Raw genomic sequence first — 25,141 nt, 5'->3', positions numbered from 1 at the left:
TTTTATCTAAATTATCCAAAAGCCAAACTCTGAATATATACTTTCGTGTCTTTGTTTCTTTTTCAGATCCTCCAGGACCACCTTCAAATCCGCATGTCACTGATACGACCAAGAAATCTGCTTCTTTGGCATGGGGCAAGCCTCATTATGATGGTGGACTTGAAATCACTGGCTATGTTGTGGAGCATCAAAAAGTAGGAGACGAGGCCTGGATAAAAGATACCACAGGAACTGCCCTCAGAATCACTCAGTTCGTTGTTCCTGATCTTCAGACTAAAGAAAAATACAACTTTAGAATCAGTGCCATCAACGATGCAGGTGTTGGGGAGCCAGCGGTGATTCCAGATGTTGAAATTGTAGAACGGGAAATGGCTCCTGATTTTGAACTAGATGCCGAGCTTCGAAGAACACTTGTTGTTAGAGCAGGACTCAGTATTAGAATATTTGTGCCGATTAAAGGTCGTCCTGCTCCTGAAGTGACATGGACCAAAGATAACATCAACCTGAAAAACCGAGCCAACATTGAAAATACAGAATCATTTACTCTTCTGATTATCCCAGAATGTAACAGATATGATACCGGTAAATTTGTCATGACCATTGAAAACCCGGCTGGGAAGAAAAGTGGCTTTGTGAATGTCAGAGTCTTGGACACGCCAGGCCCAGTCCTCAACCTGCGGCCTACAGACATCACAAAGGACAGTGTCACCCTGCACTGGGACCTCCCTCTGATAGATGGAGGCTCACGTATAACAAATTACATTGTAGAGAAACGTGAAGCAACACGGAAATCTTATTCCACAGTCACCACTAAGTGCCATAAATGCACATATAAAGTTACCGGCTTGTCTGAAGGGTGTGAATACTTCTTCAGAGTGATGGCAGAGAATGAATATGGAATTGGTGAGCCAAGAGAAACTACAGAGCCTGTAAAAGCCTCTGAAGCACCATCTCCACCAGACACCCTTAACATCATGGACATAACTAAGAGCACTGTCAGCCTGGCATGGCCTAAGCCCAAACACGATGGTGGCAGCAAGATCACTGGCTATGTGATTGAAGCCCAAAGAAAAGGCTCTGACCAGTGGACCCACATCACAACCGTGAAAGGGTTAGAATGTGTTGTGAGGAATCTAACTGAAGGAGAGGAATACACCTTCCAAGTGATGGCAGTGAACAGCGCGGGGAGAAGTGCCCCTAGAGAAAGCAGACCCGTCATTGTCAAGGAGCAGACAATGCTTCCAGAGCTGGATCTCCGTGGCATCTATCAGAAACTGGTCATTGCCAGAGCTGGTGACAACATCAAAGTTGAAATTCCAGTGCTCGGTCGACCCAAGCCCACAGTGACATGGAAAAAAGGAGACCAAATTCTTAAACAGACACAGAGAGTTAATTTTGAAACCACAGCAACTTCAACCATTTTAAATATCAATGAGTGTGTCAGAAGTGATAGTGGGCCCTATCCATTAACAGCAAGGAACATTGTAGGAGAGGTTGGTGATGTCATCACCATTCAAGTCCATGATATCCCAGGGCCACCTACTGGACCAATCAAATTTGATGAAGTTTCATCTGATTTTGTAACCTTCTCTTGGGATCCCCCTGAGAACGATGGTGGTGTACCAATAAGCAACTACGTAGTGGAAATGCGGCAGACTGACAGTACTACCTGGGTTGAGTTAGCAACCACCGTTATACGTACTACCTATAAAGCCACCCGCCTTACTACTGGATTAGAGTATCAGTTCCGTGTAAAAGCTCAGAATAGATACGGAGTCGGACCAGGCATCACATCAGCATGTATAGTTGCCAACTATCCATTTAAGGTTCCTGGACCTCCTGGTACCCCTCAGGTAACTGCAGTTACCAAGGATTCAATGACCATTAGCTGGCATGAGCCACTTTCTGATGGTGGAAGCCCTATTTTAGGATATCACGTTGAAAGAAAAGAACGAAATGGTATTCTCTGGCAGACTGTGAGCAAAGCTTTAGTACCAGGCAACATTTTCAAATCAAGTGGACTTACAGATGGTATTGCTTATGAATTCCGGGTGATTGCAGAAAACATGGCAGGCAAAAGCAAGCCAAGCAAGCCATCGGAGCCTATGTTGGCTCTGGATCCCATCGACCCACCTGGAAAACCAATACCTCTAAATATTACAAGACGCACAGTGACACTTAAATGGGCTAAGCCTGAATATACTGGGGGCTTTAAAATTACCAGTTATATTGTTGAAAAGAGAGACCTTCCTAATGGACGGTGGCTGAAGGCCAACTTCAGCAACATTTTGGAGAATGAATTTACAGTCAGTGGCCTAACAGAAGATGCTGCATATGAATTCCGTGTGATTGCCAAAAATGCTGCAGGTGCCATCAGTCCACCATCTGAGCCATCTGATGCTATCACTTGCAGGGATGACATTGAAGCACCAAAGATAAAGGTGGATGTTAAATTTAAGGACACAGTTATATTAAAAGCAGGTGAAGCATTCAGACTGGAAGCTGATGTTTCAGGCCGCCCACCTCCAACAATGGAATGGACCAAAGATGGAAAAGAGCTGGAAGGCACAGCAAAGTTAGAAATAAAAATTGCAGATTTCTCTACTCATCTGGTAAACAAAGATTCAACAAGAAGGGATAGTGGTGCCTATACCCTTACAGCAACTAATCCTGGTGGCTTTGCTAAACACATTTTCAATGTCAAAGTTCTTGACAGACCAGGCCCACCTGAAGGACCTTTGGCTGTAACTGAAGTGACATCAGAAAAGTGTGTACTATCATGGTTGCCTCCACTGGATGATGGAGGTGCCAAAATTGATCATTACATAGTACAGAAACGTGAAACCAGCAGATTGGCATGGACAAATGTAGCCTCAGAAGTCCAAGTAACAAAGCTAAAGGTCACTAAACTCTTGAAAGGCAATGAATACATATTCCGTGTCATGGCTGTAAATAAATATGGAGTGGGAGAGCCACTGGAATCAGAGCCTGTGCTTGCAGTGAATCCTTATGGACCCCCTGATCCGCCCAAAAACCCTGAAGTGACAGCTATTACTAAAGACTCGATGGTTGTCTGCTGGGGACATCCTGATTCTGATGGTGGAAGTGAAATCATCAATTATATTGTGGAACGGCGTGATAAAGCTGGCCAACGCTGGATTAAATGCAACAAAAAAACTCTTACTGATTTAAGATATAAAGTGTCTGGACTGACAGAAGGACATGAATATGAGTTCAGGATTATGGCTGAAAATGCTGCTGGAATTAGTGCACCAAGTCCTACCAGTCCATTTTACAAGGCTTGTGACACTGTGTTTAAACCCGGACCACCAGGTAACCCACGTGTTCTAGATACAAGCAGATCATCCATTTCAATCGCTTGGAATAAACCTATCTATGATGGTGGATCAGAAATCACTGGGTATATGGTTGAGATTGCCCTGCCAGAGGAAGATGAATGGCAGATTGTCACTCCACCAGCAGGACTCAAGGCAACTTCTTATACTATCACTGGCCTCACAGAGAATCAGGAATATAAGATTCGCATCTATGCCATGAATTCCGAAGGACTTGGGGAACCCGCCCTTGTTCCTGGAACTCCGAAGGCTGAAGACAGAATGCTGCCTCCAGAAATTGAACTGGATGCTGACCTGCGCAAAGTTGTTACGATAAGGGCCTGCTGCACGCTGAGACTTTTTGTTCCAATCAAAGGAAGGCCTGCACCTGAGGTGAAGTGGGCCCGGGAACATGGAGAATCTTTAGATAAAGCTAGCATTGAATCCACAAGCTCTTACACACTGCTTATTGTTGGAAATGTAAACAGATTTGACAGTGGCAAATACATACTAACTGTAGAAAATAGTTCAGGCAGCAAGTCTGCATTTGTCAACGTTAGAGTTCTTGATACACCAGGCCCTCCACAGAATCTGAAGGTAAAGGAGGTCACTAAGACATCTGTCACACTGACATGGGACCCACCTCTCCTTGATGGAGGTTCAAAAATCAAGAACTATATTGTTGAAAAGCGGGAATCAACAAGAAAAGCATATTCAACTGTTGCAACAAACTGCCACAAGACTTCCTGGAAGGTAGACCAGCTTCAAGAAGGCTGTAGCTACTATTTCAGGGTTCTCGCAGAAAATGAATATGGCATTGGGCTGCCTGCTGAAACCGCGGAATCTGTGAAAGCATCAGAACGACCTCTTCCTCCAGGAAAAATAACTTTGATGGATGTCACAAGAAATAGTGTGTCACTCTCTTGGGAGAAGCCAGAGCATGATGGAGGCAGCCGAATTCTAGGCTACATTGTGGAGATGCAGAGCAAAGGCAGTGACAAATGGGCCACGTGTGCCACAGTCAAGGTCACTGAAGCCACTATCACTGGATTAATTCAGGGTGAAGAATACTCTTTCCGTGTTTCAGCTCAGAATGAAAAGGGCATCAGTGATCCTAGACAACTGAGTGTGCCAGTGATCGCCAAAGATCTTGTCATTCCACCAGCCTTCAAACTCCTGTTCAATACTTTCACTGTACTGGCAGGTGAAGACCTAAAAGTTGATGTTCCATTCATTGGCCGCCCTACCCCAGCTGTAATCTGGCATAAAGATGATGTACCACTGAAGCAGACAACTAGGGTAAATGCAGAGAGCACAGAAAATAATTCACTACTGACAATAAAGGATGCCTGCCGAGAAGATGTTGGCCATTATGTGGTTAAACTGACTAACTCAGCTGGTGAAGCTACTGAAACCCTTAATGTTATTGTCCTTGACAAACCAGGGCCTCCAACTGGACCAGTTAAAATGGATGAAGTGACAGCTGATAGTATTACTCTTTCCTGGGGCCCACCCAAGTATGATGGTGGAAGTTCTATCAATAATTATATTGTTGAGAAACGGGACACTTCCACAACCACCTGGCAAATTGTATCAGCTACAGTTGCAAGGACAACAATAAAGGCTTGCAGACTGAAGACTGGATGTGAATATCAGTTTAGAATTGCAGCTGAAAACAGATACGGAAAGAGTACCTACCTCAATTCAGAGCCTATTGTAGCCCAATATCCATTCAAAGTTCCTGGTCCTCCTGGCACTCCACTTGTCACACTGTCCTCCAGGGACAGCATGGAAGTACAATGGAATGAGCCGGTCAGTGATGGAGGAAGCAGAGTCATTGGCTATCATCTAGAACGCAAGGAAAGAAATAGTATCCTCTGGGTTAAGTTGAATAAAACACCTATTCCTCAAACCAAGTTTAAGACAACTGGCCTTGAAGAAGGTGTTGAATATGAATTTAGAGTCTCCGCAGAGAACATCGTGGGCATTGGCAAGCCGAGTAAAGTATCAGAATGTTATGTGGCTCGTGACCCATGTGATCCACCAGGACGGCCAGAGGCAATCATTGTCACAAGGAATTCTGTGACTCTTCAGTGGAAGAAACCCACCTATGATGGTGGAAGCAAGATCACTGGTTATATTGTTGAGAAGAAAGAATTACCTGAGGGCCGTTGGATGAAAGCCAGTTTTACAAATATTATTGACACTCATTTTGAAGTAACTGGCCTAGTTGAAGATCACAGATATGAGTTCCGGGTTATAGCCCGAAATGCCGCAGGAGTGTTTAGTGAGCCTTCAGAAAGCACAGGGGCAATAACAGCTAGAGATGAGGTAGATCCACCACGAATAAGTATGGATCCAAAATACAAAGACACAATCGTGGTTCATGCTGGTGAATCATTCAAGATTGATGCAGATATTTATGGCAAACCAATACCAACCATTCAGTGGATAAAAGGTGATCAGGAGCTTTCAAACACAGCTCGATTAGAAATAAAGAGCACTGACTTTGCCACCAGTCTCAGTGTAAAAGATGCAGTACGTGTCGACAGTGGAAATTACATACTGAAGGCCAAAAATGTTGCAGGAGAGAGATCAGTTACTGTGAATGTCAAGGTTCTTGATAGACCAGGGCCACCTGAAGGACCTGTTGTTATCTCAGGAGTTACAGCAGAAAAATGCACACTAGCTTGGAAACCTCCACTTCAGGATGGTGGGAGTGATATCATAAATTATATTGTGGAAAGAAGAGAAACCAGCCGCTTAGTTTGGACTGTGGTTGATGCCAATGTGCAGACTCTCAGCTGCAAGGTTACTAAGCTTCTTGAAGGCAATGAATATACTTTCCGTATAATGGCGGTAAACAAATATGGTGTTGGTGAACCTCTTGAATCTGAGCCAGTAATTGCCAAGAATCCATTTGTAGTACCAGATGCACCAAAAGCTCCAGAAGTCACAACAGTGACCAAGGACTCAATGATTGTTGTATGGGAAAGACCAGCATCTGATGGTGGCAGTGAAATTCTTGGATATGTTCTTGAGAAACGGGATAAAGAAGGCATTAGATGGACAAGATGCCATAAGCGTCTGATTGGAGAGTTGCGCCTGAGAGTAACTGGACTCTTAGAAAATCACAATTATGAGTTCAGAGTTTCTGCTGAGAATGCTGCTGGACTTAGTGAACCAAGCCCTCCTTCTGCATACCAAAAGGCTTGTGATCCTATTTATAAACCAGGACCTCCAAACAACCCCAAAGTCATAGATATTACCAGATCTTCAGTATTCCTATCTTGGAGCAAACCAATATATGATGGCGGCTGTGAAATCCAAGGATACATTGTTGAAAAATGTGATGTGAGTGTTGGTGAATGGACAATGTGCACTCCACCAACGGGAATTAATAAAACAAACATAGAAGTAGAAAAGCTGTTGGAAAAGCATGAATACAACTTCCGTATCTGTGCTATTAATAAAGCTGGAGTTGGAGAACATGCTGATGTCCCTGGACCTATTATAGTTGAAGAAAAATTGGAAGCACCAGACATTGATCTTGACCTAGAACTAAGGAAAATCATAAATATAAGGGCAGGTGGCTCCTTAAGGTTATTTGTTCCTATAAAAGGTCGTCCTACACCAGAAGTTAAATGGGGAAAGATGGATGGTGAAATTAGAGATGCAGCTATAATTGATGTCACTAGCAGTTTCACCTCTCTTGTTCTTGACAATGTCAACCGATATGATAGTGGAAAATATACACTTACATTAGAAAACAGCAGTGGAACAAAGTCTGCCTTTGTTACTGTGAGAGTTCTGGACACGCCAAGTCCACCTGTTAACCTGAAAGTCACAGAAATCACCAAAGACTCAGTATCAATTACATGGGAACCTCCTTTGTTGGATGGGGGATCCAAAATAAAAAATTACATTGTTGAGAAACGTGAAGCCACAAGAAAATCATATGCTGCTGTTGTAACTAATTGCCATAAGAATTCCTGGAAAATCGATGAGCTCCAAGAAGGTTGCAGTTACTACTTCAGAGTCACAGCTGAGAATGAGTATGGTATTGGCCTTCCTGCCCAGACTGCTGATCCAATTAAGGTTGCAGAAGTCCCACAACCTCCTGGAAAAATAACTGTGGATGACGTCACCAGAAACAGTGTCTCTCTGAGTTGGACAAAACCTGAACATGATGGTGGCAGTAAAATCATTCAGTATATTGTGGAAATGCAAGCTAAACACAGTGAGAAATGGTCAGAGTGTGCTCGAGTAAAGTCTCTTGAAGCAGTAATTTCCAACCTAACTCAAGGGGAAGAATATCTTTTTAGAGTTGTTGCTGTAAATGAAAAGGGGAGAAGTGACCCTCGGTCCCTTGCAGTTCCAATAGTTGCCAAAGATCTGGTAATTGAGCCAGATGTAAAACCTGCATTCAGCAGTTACAGTGTACAGGTTGGCCAAGATTTGAAAATAGAAGTGCCAATTTCTGGACGTCCTAAGCCAACAATTACCTGGACTAAAGATGGTCTCCCACTGAAGCAGACCACAAGAATCAATGTTACTGATTCACTGGATCTCACCACACTCAGTATTAAAGAAACTCATAAGGATGATGGTGGACAATATGGAATCATGGTTGCCAATATTGTTGGTCAGAAGACAGCATCCATTGAAATTGTAACTCTAGATAAACCTGATCCTCCAAAAGGACCTGTTAAATTTGATGATGTCAGTGCTGAAAGTATTACATTATCTTGGAACCCTCCATTATATACAGGGGGCTGCCAAATCACCAATTACATTGTTCAGAAAAGAGATACAACCACCACAGTATGGGATGTTGTTTCTGCTACTGTTGCTAGAACTACACTCAAAGTGACCAAACTGAAAACTGGTACAGAATACCAATTTAGAATATTTGCCGAAAACAGATATGGACAAAGTTTTGCCTTAGAATCTGATCCAATTGTAGCTCAATATCCCTACAAAGAACCAGGCCCTCCAGGTACACCATTTGCCACAGCCATTTCCAAAGACTCCATGGTCATACAGTGGCATGAACCAGTCAACAATGGTGGAAGCCCAGTCATAGGTTACCACCTGGAGAGAAAAGAAAGAAATAGTATTTTGTGGACAAAGGTCAACAAAACTATTATTCATGACACCCAGTTCAAAGCACAGAATCTTGAAGAAGGCATTGAATATGAATTCAGAGTGTATGCAGAAAATATTGTTGGTGTAGGCAAAGCAAGCAAGAATTCTGAATGCTATGTAGCCAGAGATCCCTGTGACCCACCAGGAACCCCAGAACCAATAATGGTTAAAAGAAATGAAATCACTTTACAGTGGACTAAACCTGTATATGATGGTGGAAGTATGATTACAGGCTACATTGTAGAGAAACGTGATTTGCCTGATGGTCGTTGGATGAAAGCCAGCTTTACAAATGTCATTGAAACTCAATTTACTGTGTCAGGTCTTACTGAAGATCAAAGATACGAATTCAGAGTCATTGCAAAGAATGCCGCTGGTGCAATAAGTAAACCCTCTGACAGTACTGGACCAATAACTGCCAAGGATGAAGTTGAACTCCCAAGAATTTCAATGGATCCAAAATTCAGAGACACAATTGTGGTAAATGCTGGAGAAACATTCAGACTTGAGGCTGATGTCCATGGAAAGCCCCTACCTACCATTGAGTGGTTAAGAGGAGATAAGGAAATTGAAGAATCTGCTAGATGTGAAATAAAGAACACAGACTTCAAGGCTTTACTTATTGTAAAAGATGCAATTAGAATTGATGGTGGGCAGTATATTTTAAGAGCTTCCAATGTTGCAGGTTCTAAGTCATTCCCAGTAAATGTAAAAGTATTAGATAGACCAGGACCTCCAGAAGGGCCAGTCCAGGTTACTGGAGTCACTTCTGAAAAATGCTCTTTAACATGGTCTCCACCACTTCAAGATGGTGGCAGTGACATTTCTCACTATGTTGTTGAAAAGCGAGAAACCAGTCGACTTGCCTGGACTGTTGTTGCTTCAGAAGTTGTGACCAATTCTCTGAAAGTTACCAAACTCTTAGAAGGTAATGAATATATTTTCCGTATAATGGCTGTCAACAAATATGGTGTTGGAGAGCCTTTGGAATCTGCACCAGTACTAATGAAAAATCCATTTGTGCTTCCTGGACCACCAAAAAGCTTGGAAGTCACAAATATTGCCAAAGACTCCATGACCGTCTGTTGGAACCGTCCAGATAGTGATGGTGGAAGTGAGATTATTGGTTACATTGTAGAGAAAAGAGACAGAAGTGGCATTCGATGGATAAAATGTAATAAACGCCGCATTACAGATTTGCGTCTAAGAGTGACAGGATTAACAGAAGATCATGAGTATGAATTCAGGGTCTCTGCAGAAAATGCTGCTGGAGTTGGGGAACCAAGTCCAGCTACAGTTTATTATAAAGCCTGTGATCCTGTGTTCAAACCTGGCCCACCCACCAATGCACACATTGTAGACACCACCAAAAATTCAATCACACTTGCCTGGGGTAAACCCATCTATGACGGTGGCAGTGAGATCCTGGGATACGTAGTAGAAATCTGTAAAGCAGATGAAGAAGAATGGCAAATAGTTACTCCACAGACTGGCCTAAGAGTTACTCGATTTGAAATTTCAAAACTCACTGAACACCAAGAGTATAAAATACGAGTCTGTGCCCTCAACAAAGTTGGTTTAGGTGAGGCTACATCAGTTCCTGGTACTGTGAAACCAGAAGATAAACTTGAAGCACCTGAACTTGACCTTGACTCTGAATTAAGAAAAGGAATTGTTGTAAGAGCTGGTGGATCTGCCAGAATTCACATTCCATTCAAAGGTCGTCCAACGCCTGAGATCACTTGGTCTCGAGAGGAAGGTGAATTCACAGATAAGGTCCAAATTGAAAAGGGAGTAAACTATACCCAACTATCAATAGATAACTGTGATAGAAATGATGCTGGAAAATACATTCTTAAGTTGGAAAACAGCAGTGGATCAAAGTCTGCTTTTGTAACTGTGAAAGTTCTTGACACTCCAGGACCGCCACAGAATTTGGCAGTCAAAGAAGTGAGAAAAGATTCTGTCCTCCTGGTATGGGAGCCACCCATCATTGATGGAGGTGCAAAGGTCAAGAACTATGTGATTGACAAACGTGAGTCAACCAGAAAAGCATATGCTAATGTGAGTAGTAAATGCAGCAAAACAAGTTTTAAAGTGGAAAATCTTACAGAAGGAGCCATTTATTACTTCAGAGTCATGGCTGAAAATGAATTTGGAGTTGGTGTTCCAGTGGAAACTGTTGATGCCGTGAAAGCTGCTGAACCTCCTTCCCCACCAGGAAAGGTTACACTCACTGATGTGTCCCAGACCAGTGCATCACTTATGTGGGAGAAACCTGAACATGATGGTGGTAGCAGAATCCTGGGGTATGTTGTTGAAATGCAGCCCAAAGGAACTGAAAAATGGAGCATTGTGGCGGAATCCAAAGTCTGTAATGCAGTTGTTACTGGTTTGAGTTCTGGACAAGAATATCAGTTCCGTGTCAAAGCTTATAATGAAAAAGGAAAAAGCGATCCAAGAGTGCTGGGTGTTCCTGTCATAGCCAAGGACTTGACTATACAGCCTAGTTTAAAGTTACCATTTAACACATATAGTATCCAAGCTGGAGAAGATCTTAAAATAGAAATTCCAGTTATAGGCCGACCAAGACCTAACGTGTCTTGGGTCAAAGATGGTGAGCCTCTTAAACAGACAACAAGAGTAAACGTTGAAGAAACAGCTACCTCAACTGTTTTGCACATTAAAGAAGGTAACAAAGATGACTTTGGAAAATACACCATAACAGCAACAAATAGTGCAGGCACAGCAACAGAAAATCTCAGTGTTATCGTTTTAGAAAAGCCTGGACCTCCAGTTGGTCCAGTTCGGTTTGATGAAGTTAGTGCAGACTTTGTAGTCATATCTTGGGAACCTCCAGCCTATACTGGTGGCTGCCAAATAAGCAACTACATTGTAGAGAAGCGAGATACAACCACCACCACTTGGCACATGGTATCAGCAACAGTTGCAAGAACAACAATTAAAATAACCAAACTGAAAACAGGCACGGAGTACCAGTTTAGAATTTTTGCTGAAAACAGGTATGGAAAAAGTGCCCCACTGGATTCTAAGCCAGTTATTGTACAGTATCCATTTAAAGAACCTGGACCACCTGGAACTCCTTTTGTGACATCAATCTCAAAAGATCAAATGCTTGTGCAATGGCATGAGCCAGTTCATGATGGAGGCACCAAAATTATTGGCTACCATCTTGAACAGAAAGAAAAGAACAGTATTTTATGGGTCAAGTTAAATAAGACCCCCATTCAGGACACCAAATTCAAAACAACTGGGCTTGATGAGGGCCTTGAGTATGAGTTCAAAGTTTCTGCTGAAAATATTGTTGGCATTGGCAAGCCTAGCAAAGTGTCGGAATGCTATATTGCTCGTGATCCATGTGACCCACCTGGTCGCCCTGAAGCCATTGTTATTACAAGAAACAATGTCACACTGAAATGGAAGAAACCTGCCTATGATGGTGGTAGCAAAATAACAGGTTACCTTGTAGAAAAGAAAGATCTACCTGATGGCCGCTGGATGAAAGCCAGCTTTACCAACGTATTAGAAACTGAATTTACAGTGAGTGGACTTGTAGAAGACCAAAGATATGAATTTAGAGTAATTGCAAGAAATGCAGCTGGAAACTTTAGTGAACCATCTGAAAGTAGTGGTGCCATTACTGCAAGAGATGAAATTGATGCACCAAATGCCTCTCTGGATCCAAAATATAAAGATGTCATCGTTGTTCATGCAGGAGAGACTTTTGTTCTTGAAGCCGACATCCGTGGCAAACCTATACCTGATGTTGTTTGGTCAAAAGATGGAAAAGAACTTGAAGAAACAGCTGCTAGAATGGAAATTAAATCTACTATTCAGAAAACAACTCTTGTTGTCAAAGACTGTATACGGACTGATGGAGGACAATATATTCTGAAACTCAGCAATGTTGGTGGTACAAAGTCTATACCCATCACTGTAAAGGTACTTGACAGGCCAGGGCCTCCTGAAGGGCCTCTGAAAGTTACTGGAGTTACTGCAGAAAAATGTTACCTGGCATGGAACCCACCTTTGCAAGATGGTGGTGCTAATATTTCACATTACATCATTGAAAAGAGGGAGACAAGCCGACTCTCTTGGACCCAGGTTTCAACTGAGGTACAGGCCCTTAACTACAAAGTTACTAAACTTCTTCCTGGTAATGAGTACATTTTCCGTGTCATGGCTGTGAATAAATACGGAATTGGAGAGCCCTTGGAATCTGGGCCTGTTACAGCCTGTAATCCTTATAAGCCACCAGGTCCTCCTTCAACACCTGAAGTCTCAGCAATCACCAAAGATTCTATGGTAGTAACATGGGCACGCCCAGTAGACGATGGAGGTGCTGAAATTGAGGGCTACATTCTTGAAAAACGAGATAAGGAAGGCGTTAGATGGACCAAGTGCAACAAGAAAACATTAACGGATCTCCGGCTCAGGGTAACTGGTCTTACCGAAGGCCATTCCTATGAATTCAGAGTTGCTGCTGAAAATGCAGCTGGTGTGGGAGAACCTAGTGAGCCATCTGTTTTCTACCGTGCATGTGATGCCTTGTATCCACCAGGTCCACCAAGCAATCCAAAAGTGACGGACACTTCCAGATCTTCTGTCTCCCTGGCATGGAGTAAGCCAATTTATGATGGTGGTGCACCTGTTAAAGGCTATGTTGTAGAGGTCAAAGAAGCTGCTGCAGATGAATGGACAACTTGTACTCCACCAACAGGACTACAAGGAAAGCAGTTCACAGTGACCAAGCTTAAAGAAAATACTGAATATAACTTCCGTATTTGTGCCATCAATTCTGAAGGTGTAGGTGAACCTGCAACTCTACCTGGTTCAGTGGTTGCTCAGGAGAGGATAGAGCCACCAGAAATAGAACTCGATGCTGATCTCAGAAAGGTGGTCGTTCTGCGTGCAAGTGCTACTTTACGCTTATTTGTCACTATCAAAGGTCGACCAGAACCCGAAGTTAAATGGGAAAAGGCAGAAGGCATTCTCACTGATAGGGCTCAGATCGAGGTGACCAGCTCATTTACAATGTTGGTGATTGATAATGTTACCAGATTTGACAGTGGTCGGTATAATCTGACACTAGAAAATAATAGTGGCTCCAAAACAGCTTTTGTTAACGTCAGAGTTCTTGACTCACCAAGTGCTCCTGTGAATTTGACTGTAAGAGAAGTGAAGAAAGACTCAGTGACGTTGTCCTGGGAACCGCCACTTATTGATGGTGGAGCTAAGATTACAAACTACATTGTTGAAAAACGAGAAACTACAAGAAAAGCCTATGCTACTGTTACAAACAATTGCACTAAAACTACTTTCAGAATTGAAAATCTACAAGAAGGATGTTCCTACTACTTCCGAGTCTTGGCTTCCAATGAGTATGGGATTGGTTTGCCAGCTGAAACAACAGAACCCGTTAAAGTGTCTGAACCACCCCTCCCACCTGGAAGAGTAACTCTTGTTGATGTGACCCGTAATACAGCTACAATTAAGTGGGAGAAACCAGAAAGTGATGGTGGCAGCAAAATTATTGGTTATGTGGTTGAAATGCAGACTAAAGGGAGTGAAAAGTGGAGCACCTGCACACAAGTTAAGACTCTAGAAGCAACTATATCTGGCTTAACTGCAGGAGAAGAGTATGTCTTCAGGGTAGCTGCAGTTAATGAAAAGGGAAGAAGTGATCCAAGACAACTTGGAGTGCCAGTAATTGCAAGGGATATTGAAATAAAGCCTTCAGTTGAGCTTCCTTTCCATACTTTCAACGTAAAGGCTAGAGAACAACTTAAGATTGATGTGCCATTCAAAGGAAGACCTCAAGCTACTGTGAACTGGAAAAAAGATGGTCAGACTCTTAAAGAGACAACTAGAGTCAATGTTTCTTCTTCAAAGACTGTAACATCACTATCTATTAAGGAAGCTTCAAGGGAAGATGTTGGAACTTATGAATTATGTGTTTCAAACAGTGCTGGATCCATAACAGTTCCTCTTACTATAATTGTCCTTGACAGACCGGGACCTCCAGGTCCTATACGTATTGATGAAGTTAGTTGTGACAACATAACCATTTCTTGGAATCCTCCAGAATATGATGGTGGCTGCCAAATTAGCAATTACATCGTTGAAAAGAGAGAAACCACCTCTACAACATGGCACACAGTTTCACAAGCAGTTGCAAGAACATCCATTAAAATAGTTCGCCTGACCACAGGAAGTGAGTATCAGTTCCGTGTTTGTGCAGAAAACCGCTATGGAAAGAGCTCCTACAGTGAATCTTCAGCTGTTGTTGCAGAGTATCCATTCAGTCCCCCAGGTCCTCCTGGTACTCCTAAAGTTGTGCATGCCACAAAATCTACCATGCTTGTAACCTGGCAAGTGCCAGTTAATGACGGAGGAAGTCGAGTAATTGGCTATCATCTTGAGTATAAAGAAAGAAGCAGCATTCTTTGGTCAAAAGCAAATAAAATCCTCATTGCTGATACTCAAATGAAAGTCTCCGGCCTTGATGAAGGACTGATGTATGAGTATCGTGTATATGCTGAGAATATTGCTGGAATCGGTAAATGCAGTAAATCTTGTGAACCAGTCCCTGCAAGAGATCCTTGTGACCCTCCTGGACAACCTGAAGTCACAAACATCACAAGAAAATCAGTGTCACTTAAATGGTCTAAACCACATTATGATGGTGGAGCTAAGATCACAGGATACATTGTTGAACGCAGAGAACTACCAGATGGCCGGTGGCTGAAGTGCAATTATACTAATATACAGGAAACACACTTTGAAGTAACTGAACTTACTGAAGATCAGCGTTATGAATTCCGGGTTTTTGCAAAGAATGCTGCTGACTCAATTAGTGAGCCATCTGAATCCACTGGGCCTATTACAGTTAAAGATGATGTTGAGGCTCCAAGAATTATGATGGATGTCAAGTTCCGAGATGTTATTGTTGTCAAAGCTGGAGAGGTCCTTAAGATAAATGCAGACATTGCAGGGCGACCTCTGCCAGTAATTTCCTGGGCCAAGGATGGTGTAGAAATTGAAGAAAGAGCAAGAACAGAAATAATCTCAACAGACAATCATACTTTGTTAACAGTTAAAGACTGTGTAAGACGAGACACTGGGCAATATGTACTAACACTGAAGAATGTTGCCGGCACTCGGTCTGTGGCCATTAATTGCAAGGTACTTGATAAGCCTGGTCCACCAGCAGGACCACTTGAAATAAATGGCCTCACTGCTGAGAAATGCTCTCTTTCCTGGGGACGCCCCCAAGAAGATGGTGGTGCAGATATCGACTATTACATCGTAGAAAAACGTGAAACAAGCCACCTTGCATGGACAATATGTGAAGGAGAGTTACGGACGACATCCTGTAAAGTAACCAAGTTACTCAAAGGCAATGAATATATATTTAGAGTAACTGGTGTTAATAAATACGGTGTTGGTGAGCCTCTAGAGAGTGTAGCTGTAAAGGCACTAGATCCATTTACAGTTCCAAGTCCACCCACATCTTTGGAAATTACTTCTGTGACGAAAGAATCTATGACGCTTTGCTGGTCAAGACCTGAGAGTGATGGAGGTAGTGAAATATCTGGATATATAATTGAAAGACGAGAGAAAAATAGCCTAAGATGGGTGCGTGTAAACAAAAAACCAGTTTATGATCTGAGAGTGAAATCAACAGGACTTCGGGAAGGATGTGAATATGAATATCGTGTTTATGCAGAAAATGCTGCTGGCCTAAGTCTTCCAAGTGAAACCTCTCCCTTAATTCGAGCAGAAGATCCAGTGTTCCTACCATCTCCTCCATCTAAACCCAAAATTGTGGACTCAGGCAAGACAACTATAACTATTGCCTGGGTTAAGCCACTGTTTGATGGTGGGGCCCCAATAACTGGATATACTGTTGAATACAAAAAATCTGATGACACTGACTGGAAAACTGCCATTCAGAGCTTACGAGGGACAGAATATACAATAAGTGGACTAACAACAGGAGCTGAATATATTTTCAGAGTAAGATCTGTCAATAAGGTTGGTGCTAGTGACCCCAGTGATAGCTCCGACCCTCAGATAGCAAAGGAAAGAGAAGAAGAACCTGTATTTGATATTGACAGTGAAATGAGGAAGACTTTGATTGTCAAGGCCGGTGCCTCATTTACCATGACTGTGCCTTTCCGAGGGAGACCAGTGCCCAATGTCTTGTGGAGTAAGCCAGACACTGACCTCCGCACTAGAGCTTATATTGATACCACAGACTCTCGTACCTCACTGACCATTGAAAATGCCAACAGAAATGACTCTGGAAAGTACACATTAACAATTCAGAATGTTTTGAGTGCTGCTTCACTGACCTTAGTTGTCAAAGTTTTAGATTCCCCGGGTCCTCCAACCAACATTGCTGTACAAGATGTAACCAAAGAGTCTGCAGTGTTATCCTGGGATGTTCCTGAAAACGATGGTGGAGCACCAGTGAAGAATTACCACATAGAAAAACGTGAGGCCAGCAAGAAAGCATGGGTCTCTGTGACCAACAACTGTAACCGCCTCTCCTACAAAGTTACCAATTTACAAGAAGGAGCTATCTACTACTTCAGAGTCTCTGGAGAAAATGAGTTTGGTGTTGGTATACCAGCTGAAACAAAGGAAGGAGTAAAAATAACAGGTATGTTTTAAGAATAAGGAAATTCTACATATCCACATTAATTTTGCTAGAATAGTGTGAATCATTCTAATTAGTCATTATTTCATCTTAAATGCTTTTGGGTTCACACCCTTCACACCCCAGACTATTCATACTATGGCACAAAATGGAATCTCTAGTGAAGAAAGTCTTTCGTTGATTAAAAAAAACAGAAATTTACATAGCTAAAATTGGACAATTTATGTTGAATTTAAGTATTATTGAATCTAACTGTATGTATATGTAGGTATACATGCTTATATATACACAGATTTTACATATATATAGTGTGTTTGACACATATATCATATGTATGTGCATGTGTGTGTGTGTACAGAAATTGTATCATAAAGTTTTTTAAAAGATTGTTCATCTTGTTCCTCTTTTTTATACCCATGATTAATTTGGAGTAAATGTTATCACTTAATCTGGTCATTTTACCCTTAATTTGGATTTGAATGCTATAGCATGTAATGACATAGCTTGTGGGAGCCTTGGTTGGCTCAGAAGCAAAATGGGTCATGCAAAAAGGAAGGAAGACTAAAATCAAAGTAAAAATATGGTCTTCATTTAAAAGTTTTCTTTTGACGATACATGAAGAATGCACATTTAAAAAGTTGTAATAATTATTCACTTTCTTTTGATGCTTGTTTTCTTAGAAAAACCAAGCCCACCTGAAAAACTTGGAGTAACAAGTACATCCAAAGACAGTGTTTCCCTGACCTGGCTGAAGCCTGAACATGATGGCGGAAGCAGAATTGTACACTATGTTGTTGAAGCACTAGAAAAAGGACAGAAAAACTGGGTTAAATGTGCAGTGGCAAAGTCAACCCATCACGTTGTTTCTGGTCTGAGGGAGAATTCTGAATACTTTTTCCGGGTGTTTGCTGAAAATCAAGCTGGCCTGAGTGACCCGAGAGAGCTTCTGCTTCCCGTTCTTATTAAGGAGCAACTAGGTATGTCTAATTTTGTGTAGAAGCAAAATTTGAAATTATTTGCATTGATTTATGTTAATTTTCAGAAACCCTTTTTCACTTCCACTTTCTGTACTCATTTTTCAGAACCACCTGAAATTGATATGAAGAATTTCCCAAGTCACACCGTATATGTTAGAGCTGGTTCAAACCTTAAAGTTGACATTCCAATCTCTGGAAAACCACTTCCCAAAGTGACCTTATCAAGAGATGGTGTCCCCGTGAAGGCAACCATGAGATTTAATACCGAAATTACTGCTGAGAACCTGACCATCAATCTCAAAGAAAGTGTTACAGCTGATGCTGGGAAATATGAGATCACTGCTGCCAACTCCAGTGGTACAGCCAAAGCTTTCATTAACATTGTTGTGCTGGACAGGCCTGGTCCTCCAACTGGCCCTGTCGTTATTAGTGATATAACTGAAGAAAGTGTGACTCTCAAGTGGGAGCCACCTAAGTATGATGGTGGAAGTCAAGTTACCAACTACATTCTACTTAAAAGAGAAACCAGTACTGCAGTATGGACTGAAGTGTCTGCAACAGTTGCAAGAACCATGATGAAAGTCATGAAACTGACCACAGGAGAAGAATACCAATTCCGCATCAAGGCAGAAAACCGCTTTGGCATCAGTGATCACATAGATTCAGCTTGTGTGACTGTCAAACTACCATACAGTAAGTTGTCCAACTTTTCAAAGATCCAGGTTTTCTTTTACCATAAATGTGTTATTATCTGTACTAATCTATAGGATTTCTCTTTTTGTAGCAACGCCTGGACCACCATCTACACCATGGGTCACTAATGTTACTCGAGAAAGCATCACTGTGGGCTGGCATGAACCAGTGTCAAATGGAGGCAGTGCAGTCATAGGCTATCACCTGGAAATGAAAGACAGAAACAGTATTTTATGGCAAAAAGCCAACAAACTGGTCATCCGCACAACTCACTTCAAAGTCACAACAATCAGTGCTGGACTTATTTATGAATTCAGGGTGTATGCAGAAAATGCTGCTGGAGTTGGAAAACCCAGCCATCCTTCTGAACCAGTCTTGGCAATTGATGCTTGTGGTATGTATTTGTCATGGGAAGGGCAGTTCTGATAACAGAAATGCAAATCTTACTTCTGCGAAGCCAGATATTATGATATAAGTGCCGCTAATCTGCTTCTCTTATTACCACAGAACCCCCAAGAAATGTTCGTATCACTGATATTTCAAAGAACTCTGTCAGCCTTTCGTGGCAACAACCAGCTTTTGATGGAGGTAGCAAGATTACAGGCTACATTGTTGAAAGACGTGACCTTCCAGATGGCAGATGGACCAAGGCCAGCTTCACCAATGTTACTGAAACTCAATTCACCATCTCTGGCTTGACTCAGAATTCCCAGTATGAATTCCGTGTCTTTGCTAGGAATGCTGTTGGTTCCATTAGCAATCCATCTGAGGCTGTAGGGCCCATTACTTGCATCGATTCTTATGGTAAGCATGCTTAGCACTTTGAATCACAATAGCTGTTTAACTCAGTATTTCCCCGTACCTTTTCCTAGTTCTGATATATAGAATAACTTTTATTCTGTGCCTTAATGAGGTTTTTGGAAGAACTTATGAACTAGCTGGGAGTCTGAGGAAAATTCCTTAAATACCTTTCCAGCCCTCTTGACTTGACTGTAAAGTGAGAGATTTAGACCTCAGGATATCTACGGGCCTTTCCAACTTCAACCTTTTATGATTGTTTGATTGTACGAGTTGGCGCTTTCATTCTATTTTAAATTATCAGAGTCAATAATTAAACCATGGTTGAGTTCCTAGAGAATATTGCTTTTAAATAGGCCACAGACTAAACAGAGACTTCGTTTTTGGTGGGTTTTTTTTGTTTTGTTTTTTTGTTTTTTTGTTTTTTTGAGACAGAGTCTCACTCTGTCGCCCAGGCTGGAGTGCAGTGGTACGGTCTTGGCTCACTGCAACCTCCGCCTCCTGGGCTCAAACGATTCTCATGCCTCAGCCACCTGAGTAGCTGGGATTACAGGCATGCCCCACCACACCCAGCTAATTTTTTGTATTTTTAGTAGGGACGGAGTTTCACCATGTTGGCCAGGCTGGTCTCAACCTCCTGACCTCAGGTGATCCACCCACCTCGGCCTCCCAAAGTGTTGGGATTACAGGTGTGAGCCACCACACCTGGCCTAAACACAGACTTTGATGATGATAGTATTAGCAGCAGCTAACATTTATTAATTTTCATGAATTCTTTCCCTTAGTTCTCATAGCCCTCATATTAGCCATCTTATAGAAGGGAAACCGAGGCTGAGAGTGCTTCTGTAACTTCCCTGTTAGGGATGGAGTGGGAATTCAAACAGACAGACTTCAGAGCCCTCTCTATCATGGTTAGTCCAAAATGCATATTCTTCACCATTCTGGAAAATAAGTGGCACATTCAACTCAACAATGTTTTGAAAATTAAAACGTCATGAGAGTCAGGTATCCTGTGACACTTTTCCTAAAAGATCTCCAATCGCTAAGAGAAAATTGAGCCACTATAGTGTCTGGGCAAAAGTATCCACTCCCATCTTCATGCTGAGAATCTCAGGGCTGTTCTTTCTTTATGAATCAGGCTTTGTGGATACTGCATCAGTGTTTATGAGAGTATGAAGCAAGTCAAATTTAGTTCTCTTTCTTGATCATTCCAAACAACATGGCAGAAAATCTGTCCAGTGAGTATGTAGTTCTGTGGGTAGAGAATTCAGACTTTAGGGGTCTGACATGAACCATCCACACCTGGATATCAGTGAACTGGGAAGGAAAAAGAAAAAGAATAGGAGGTGCTTAGAAGAAAAGGAAAAAAAAGCTAAAGTGAAAGAAAATGTTTAACAGCTTCTTCCATGATGTTCTCACTATCATATCCCATTTCATCACTGGAATAAAGCAACTAATGGACTTTAAAACACATGTAAAAGGTGCTTAAGTCCCTGCACAACTCACAGTCTTTCTACCCCATCTGAGATAGAAGAGTGGCCTATAAATTTTTGATTTTTAAATAATAATTGCATAGAATTATAATGACGGGGTGTGTGTATAATTTAATAACGGCCAATGACCTTACTTTAAGGTTGGTGCAACTATTTTTTTCCATCCTTATAATATTTTAAATATTTCTCATCTGTTTTTCTTGCAGGTGGTCCTGTAATTGATTTGCCTCTAGAATATACAGAAGTTGTCAAATACAGAGCAGGTACATCTGTGAGGCTCAGAGCTGGCATTTCTGGCAAACCTGCGCCTACAATTGAGTGGTATAAAGATGATAAAGAATTACAAACCAATGCACTGGTTTGTGTCGAAAATACCACGGACCTCGCATCTATACTCATCAAAGATGCCGATCGCCTTAATAGTGGATGCTATGAATTAAAACTAAGGAATGCCATGGGCTCAGCCTCCGCCACCATCAGAGTACAGATCCTTGGTAGGCGCTGAATACAGACCACTGTCATATTACATTTGCCTAAAGCTTAGTAATTTTGAGTAAGTAGGCTTTAAAGAAGTACTAACATTGTGTTTTGTCCTTTCATTGATAGACAAACCGGGCCCACCTAGTGGACCAATTGAATTTAAGACTGTAACTGCTGAAAAGATCACCATTCTCTGGCGGCCTCCAGCTGATGATGGTGGTGCAAAAATCACCCACTACATTGTGGAAAAGCGTGAGACAAGCCGCGTTGTGTGGTCTATGGTGTCTGAACATTTGGAAGAGTGCATCATTACAACCACCAAAATTATCAAAGGAAATGAATATATCTTCCGGGTCCGAGCCGTCAACAAATATGGAATTGGCGAGCCACTGGAATCTGATTCCGTTGTAGCCAAGAACGCATTTGGTGAGACATGATTTCATTAGAAAATTGAAATATAAAAAATTTAAAAATAAACTATGTTAACCTGTGCATATGCTTTAATTTTCTTTTGTATAACACCTGTCTCATTACCATCCTTTTCACAAGGTGAAAAATGTAAAAAATAAAATTAATATTCTTGGAAAGAATGTGAACATCAAAGGTACAATTTATCAGTAATGTTGATTCTTGTACCTTGTTTTCCTCTCCTTTCTAAATAGTCACACCTGGGCCACCAGGCATACCAGAAGTGACAAAGATTACCAAGAATTCGATGACTGTTGTATGGAGCAGGCCAATTGCAGATGGTGGTAGTGATGTAAGTGGCTATTTCCTTGAAAAACGAGATAAGAAGAGTCTAGGATGGTTTAAAGTACTAAAAGAGACTATCCGTGACACCAGACAAAAAGTAACAGGACTCACAGAAAACAGTGACTATCAATACAGAGTTTGTGCTGTAAATGCTGCTGGACAGGGTCCATTTTCTGAACCATCTGAATTCTACAAAGCTGCTGATCCTATTGGTAAGTGCTCATACCTGCAGCATCTTCACCTGTGTCTTCTAAATTTGCCTGTGTGACTAAATTATACATGATTGTGTAATTATTTTATTGTGAATGGCCATTCCAGATCCTCCAGGTCCGCCTGCTAAGATAAGAATTGCAGATTCAACCAAGTCATCCATCACCCTTGGCTGGAGTAAGCCTGTCTATGATGGGGGCAGTGCTGTTACTGGGTATGTTGTTGAAATGAGACAAGGAGAGGAAGAGGAATGGACTATTGTCTCTACCAAAGGAGAGGTCAGAACTACAGAATATGTGGTATCCAACCTGAAACCTGGAGTCAATTACTACTTCCGGGTATCTGCTGTAAACTGTGCTGGACAAGGAGAACCTATAGAAATGACTGAACCTGTACAAGCTAAAGATATACTTGGTATGTACCTACTGGTGTGATTATGTTTTTTTATAAGCATACTTCCAGGAAATCACTTGTTTTTTACTTTTAAAATTCACTGTATATATCCATTTTATGCCTACAGAGGCACCAGAGATTGACCTGGATGTGGCTCTCAGAACTTCTGTTATTGCCAAAGCTGGTGAAGATGTACAAGTGCTGATTCCCTTTAAAGGTAGACCTCCACCTACTGTCACGTGGAGAAAAGATGAGAAGAATATTGGCAGTGATGCCAGATACAGCATTGAAAACACTGATTCATCTTCATTACTCACCATTCCTCAAGTTACTCGCAATGATACAGGAAAATATATTCTCACAATAGAAAACGGAGTTGGTGAACCTAAGTCTTCAACTGTGAGTGTTAAAGTGCTTGACACACCAGCTGCCTGCCAGAAACTACAGGTTAAACATGTTTCTCAAGGCACAGTCACTTTGCTCTGGGATCCTCCTCTCATCGATGGAGGATCTCCAATAATTAATTACGTAATTGAAAAGAGAGATGCCACCAAGAGAACATGGTCTGTCGTGTCACACAAATGTTCTAGCACATCCTTCAAGCTAACAGAGTTGTCAGAGAAGACTCCATTCTTCTTCAGAGTTCTTGCAGAAAATGAAATTGGAATTGGGGAACCCTGTGAAACTACGGAGCCAGTGAAGGCTGCTGAAGTACCAGCTCCTATACGTGATCTCTCAATGAAAGACTCAACAAAGACATCTGTCATCCTCAGCTGGACCAAACCTGACTTTGATGGTGGTAGCGTCATCACAGAATATGTTGTAGAAAGGAAAGGTAAAGGTGAACAGACATGGTCCCACGCTGGCATAAGTAAGACATGTGAAATTGAGGTTAGCCAACTTAAGGAGCAGTCAGTCCTGGAGTTCAGAGTGTTTGCCAAAAATGAGAAAGGACTGAGTGATCCTGTCACTATTGGGCCAATTACAGTGAAAGAACTTATTATTACGCCTGAAGTTGACCTGTCAGATATCCCTGGGGCACAAGTCACTGTGAGAATTGGGCACAATGTGCACCTTGAATTACCTTATAAAGGAAAGCCCAAACCATCCATCAGTTGGCTGAAAGATGGCTTGCCACTGAAAGAAAGTGAATTTGTTCGTTTCAGTAAAACCGAAAACAAAATTACTTTGAGTATTAAGAATGCCAAGAAGGAGCATGGAGGAAAATACACTGTTATTCTTGATAATGCAGTGTGTAGAAATGCAGTCCCCATTACAGTCATCACCCTTGGCCCACCATCAAAACCCAAAGGACCCATTCGATTTGATGAAATCAAGGCTGATAGTGTCATCCTGTCATGGGATGTACCTGAAGATGATGGAGGAGGAGAAATTACTTGTTACAGCATCGAGAAGCGGGAAACTTCACAAACTAATTGGAAGATGGTGTGTTCAAGTGTTGCCAGGACGACTTTCAAAGTTCCTAATCTAGTCAAAGACGCTGAGTACCAGTTTAGAGTGAGGGCAGAAAACAGATACGGAGTCAGCCAACCACTTGTCTCAAACATTATTGTGGCAAAACACCAGTTCAGGATTCCTGGTCCCCCAGGAAAGCCAGTTATATACAATGTGACTTCTGATGGCATGTCACTAACTTGGGATGCTCCAGTTTATGATGGTGGTTCAGAAGTTACTGGATTCCACGTTGAAAAGAAAGAAAGAAATAGCATCCTCTGGCAAAAAGTTAATACATCACCAATCTCTGGAAGAGAATATAGAGCTACTGGACTGGTAGAAGGTCTGGATTACCAATTCCGTGTATATGCTGAAAATTCTGCTGGCCTAAGCTCACCTAGTGACCCAAGCAAATTTACCTTAGCTGTTTCTCCAGTAGGTAAGTGATTATTATTCAAATACATTTAGTTTAACAACTGAACATATTAGAAACAAATATATCAAAGAATGCTTTTCTTCTCTGTATCACCTTCTTACATATCTTCTTGTCACTAGAGAACTGGTGATGTAAAGCAAGAGGAATGATTTTAAATCAGTCTAATAAACTAATTTGAAGTTCATTTTAAAGACTATGAAATGGAAAGTTGAAATTAATGACCAAAATGAGTTTGGGAGATTGAATAAATTATTTATTATAAAAATTTTATTTATTAAAATTAT

At 41.7% G+C, this 25,141-nt stretch overlaps 1 protein-coding gene across 10 annotated transcripts in view; it reads left to right on the top strand.

The window, feature by feature from the left end:
- Nucleotides 1-25,141, top strand: part of LOC105468968 (titin) — a 272,665-nt gene that overhangs the window by 221,207 nt on the left and 26,317 nt on the right. For all 10 annotated transcript variants that reach the window (XM_071073842.1, XM_071073841.1, XM_071073840.1 and 7 more), the window contains 10 exons: nucleotides 67-17,172; nucleotides 17,850-18,146; nucleotides 18,252-18,839; nucleotides 18,931-19,233; nucleotides 19,347-19,643; nucleotides 21,337-21,624; nucleotides 21,737-22,036; nucleotides 22,273-22,575; nucleotides 22,682-22,987; nucleotides 23,094-24,860. In XM_071073842.1, coding sequence (XP_070929943.1) covers nucleotides 67-17,172; nucleotides 17,850-18,146; nucleotides 18,252-18,839; nucleotides 18,931-19,233; nucleotides 19,347-19,643; nucleotides 21,337-21,624; nucleotides 21,737-22,036; nucleotides 22,273-22,575; nucleotides 22,682-22,987; nucleotides 23,094-24,860 — 21,555 coding nt within the window. The remainder of the gene's footprint in view (nucleotides 1-66; nucleotides 17,173-17,849; nucleotides 18,147-18,251; nucleotides 18,840-18,930; nucleotides 19,234-19,346; nucleotides 19,644-21,336; nucleotides 21,625-21,736; nucleotides 22,037-22,272; nucleotides 22,576-22,681; nucleotides 22,988-23,093; nucleotides 24,861-25,141) is intronic.

The sequence above is a fragment of the Macaca nemestrina genome, chromosome 11 (assembly GCF_043159975.1).
Source record: "Macaca nemestrina isolate mMacNem1 chromosome 11, mMacNem.hap1, whole genome shotgun sequence".
Taxonomy (NCBI): domain Eukaryota; kingdom Metazoa; phylum Chordata; class Mammalia; order Primates; family Cercopithecidae; genus Macaca; species Macaca nemestrina.
The sequence above is the reverse complement of the archived record's forward strand: the minus strand, read 5'-3'. Positions and strand labels throughout refer to the sequence as shown.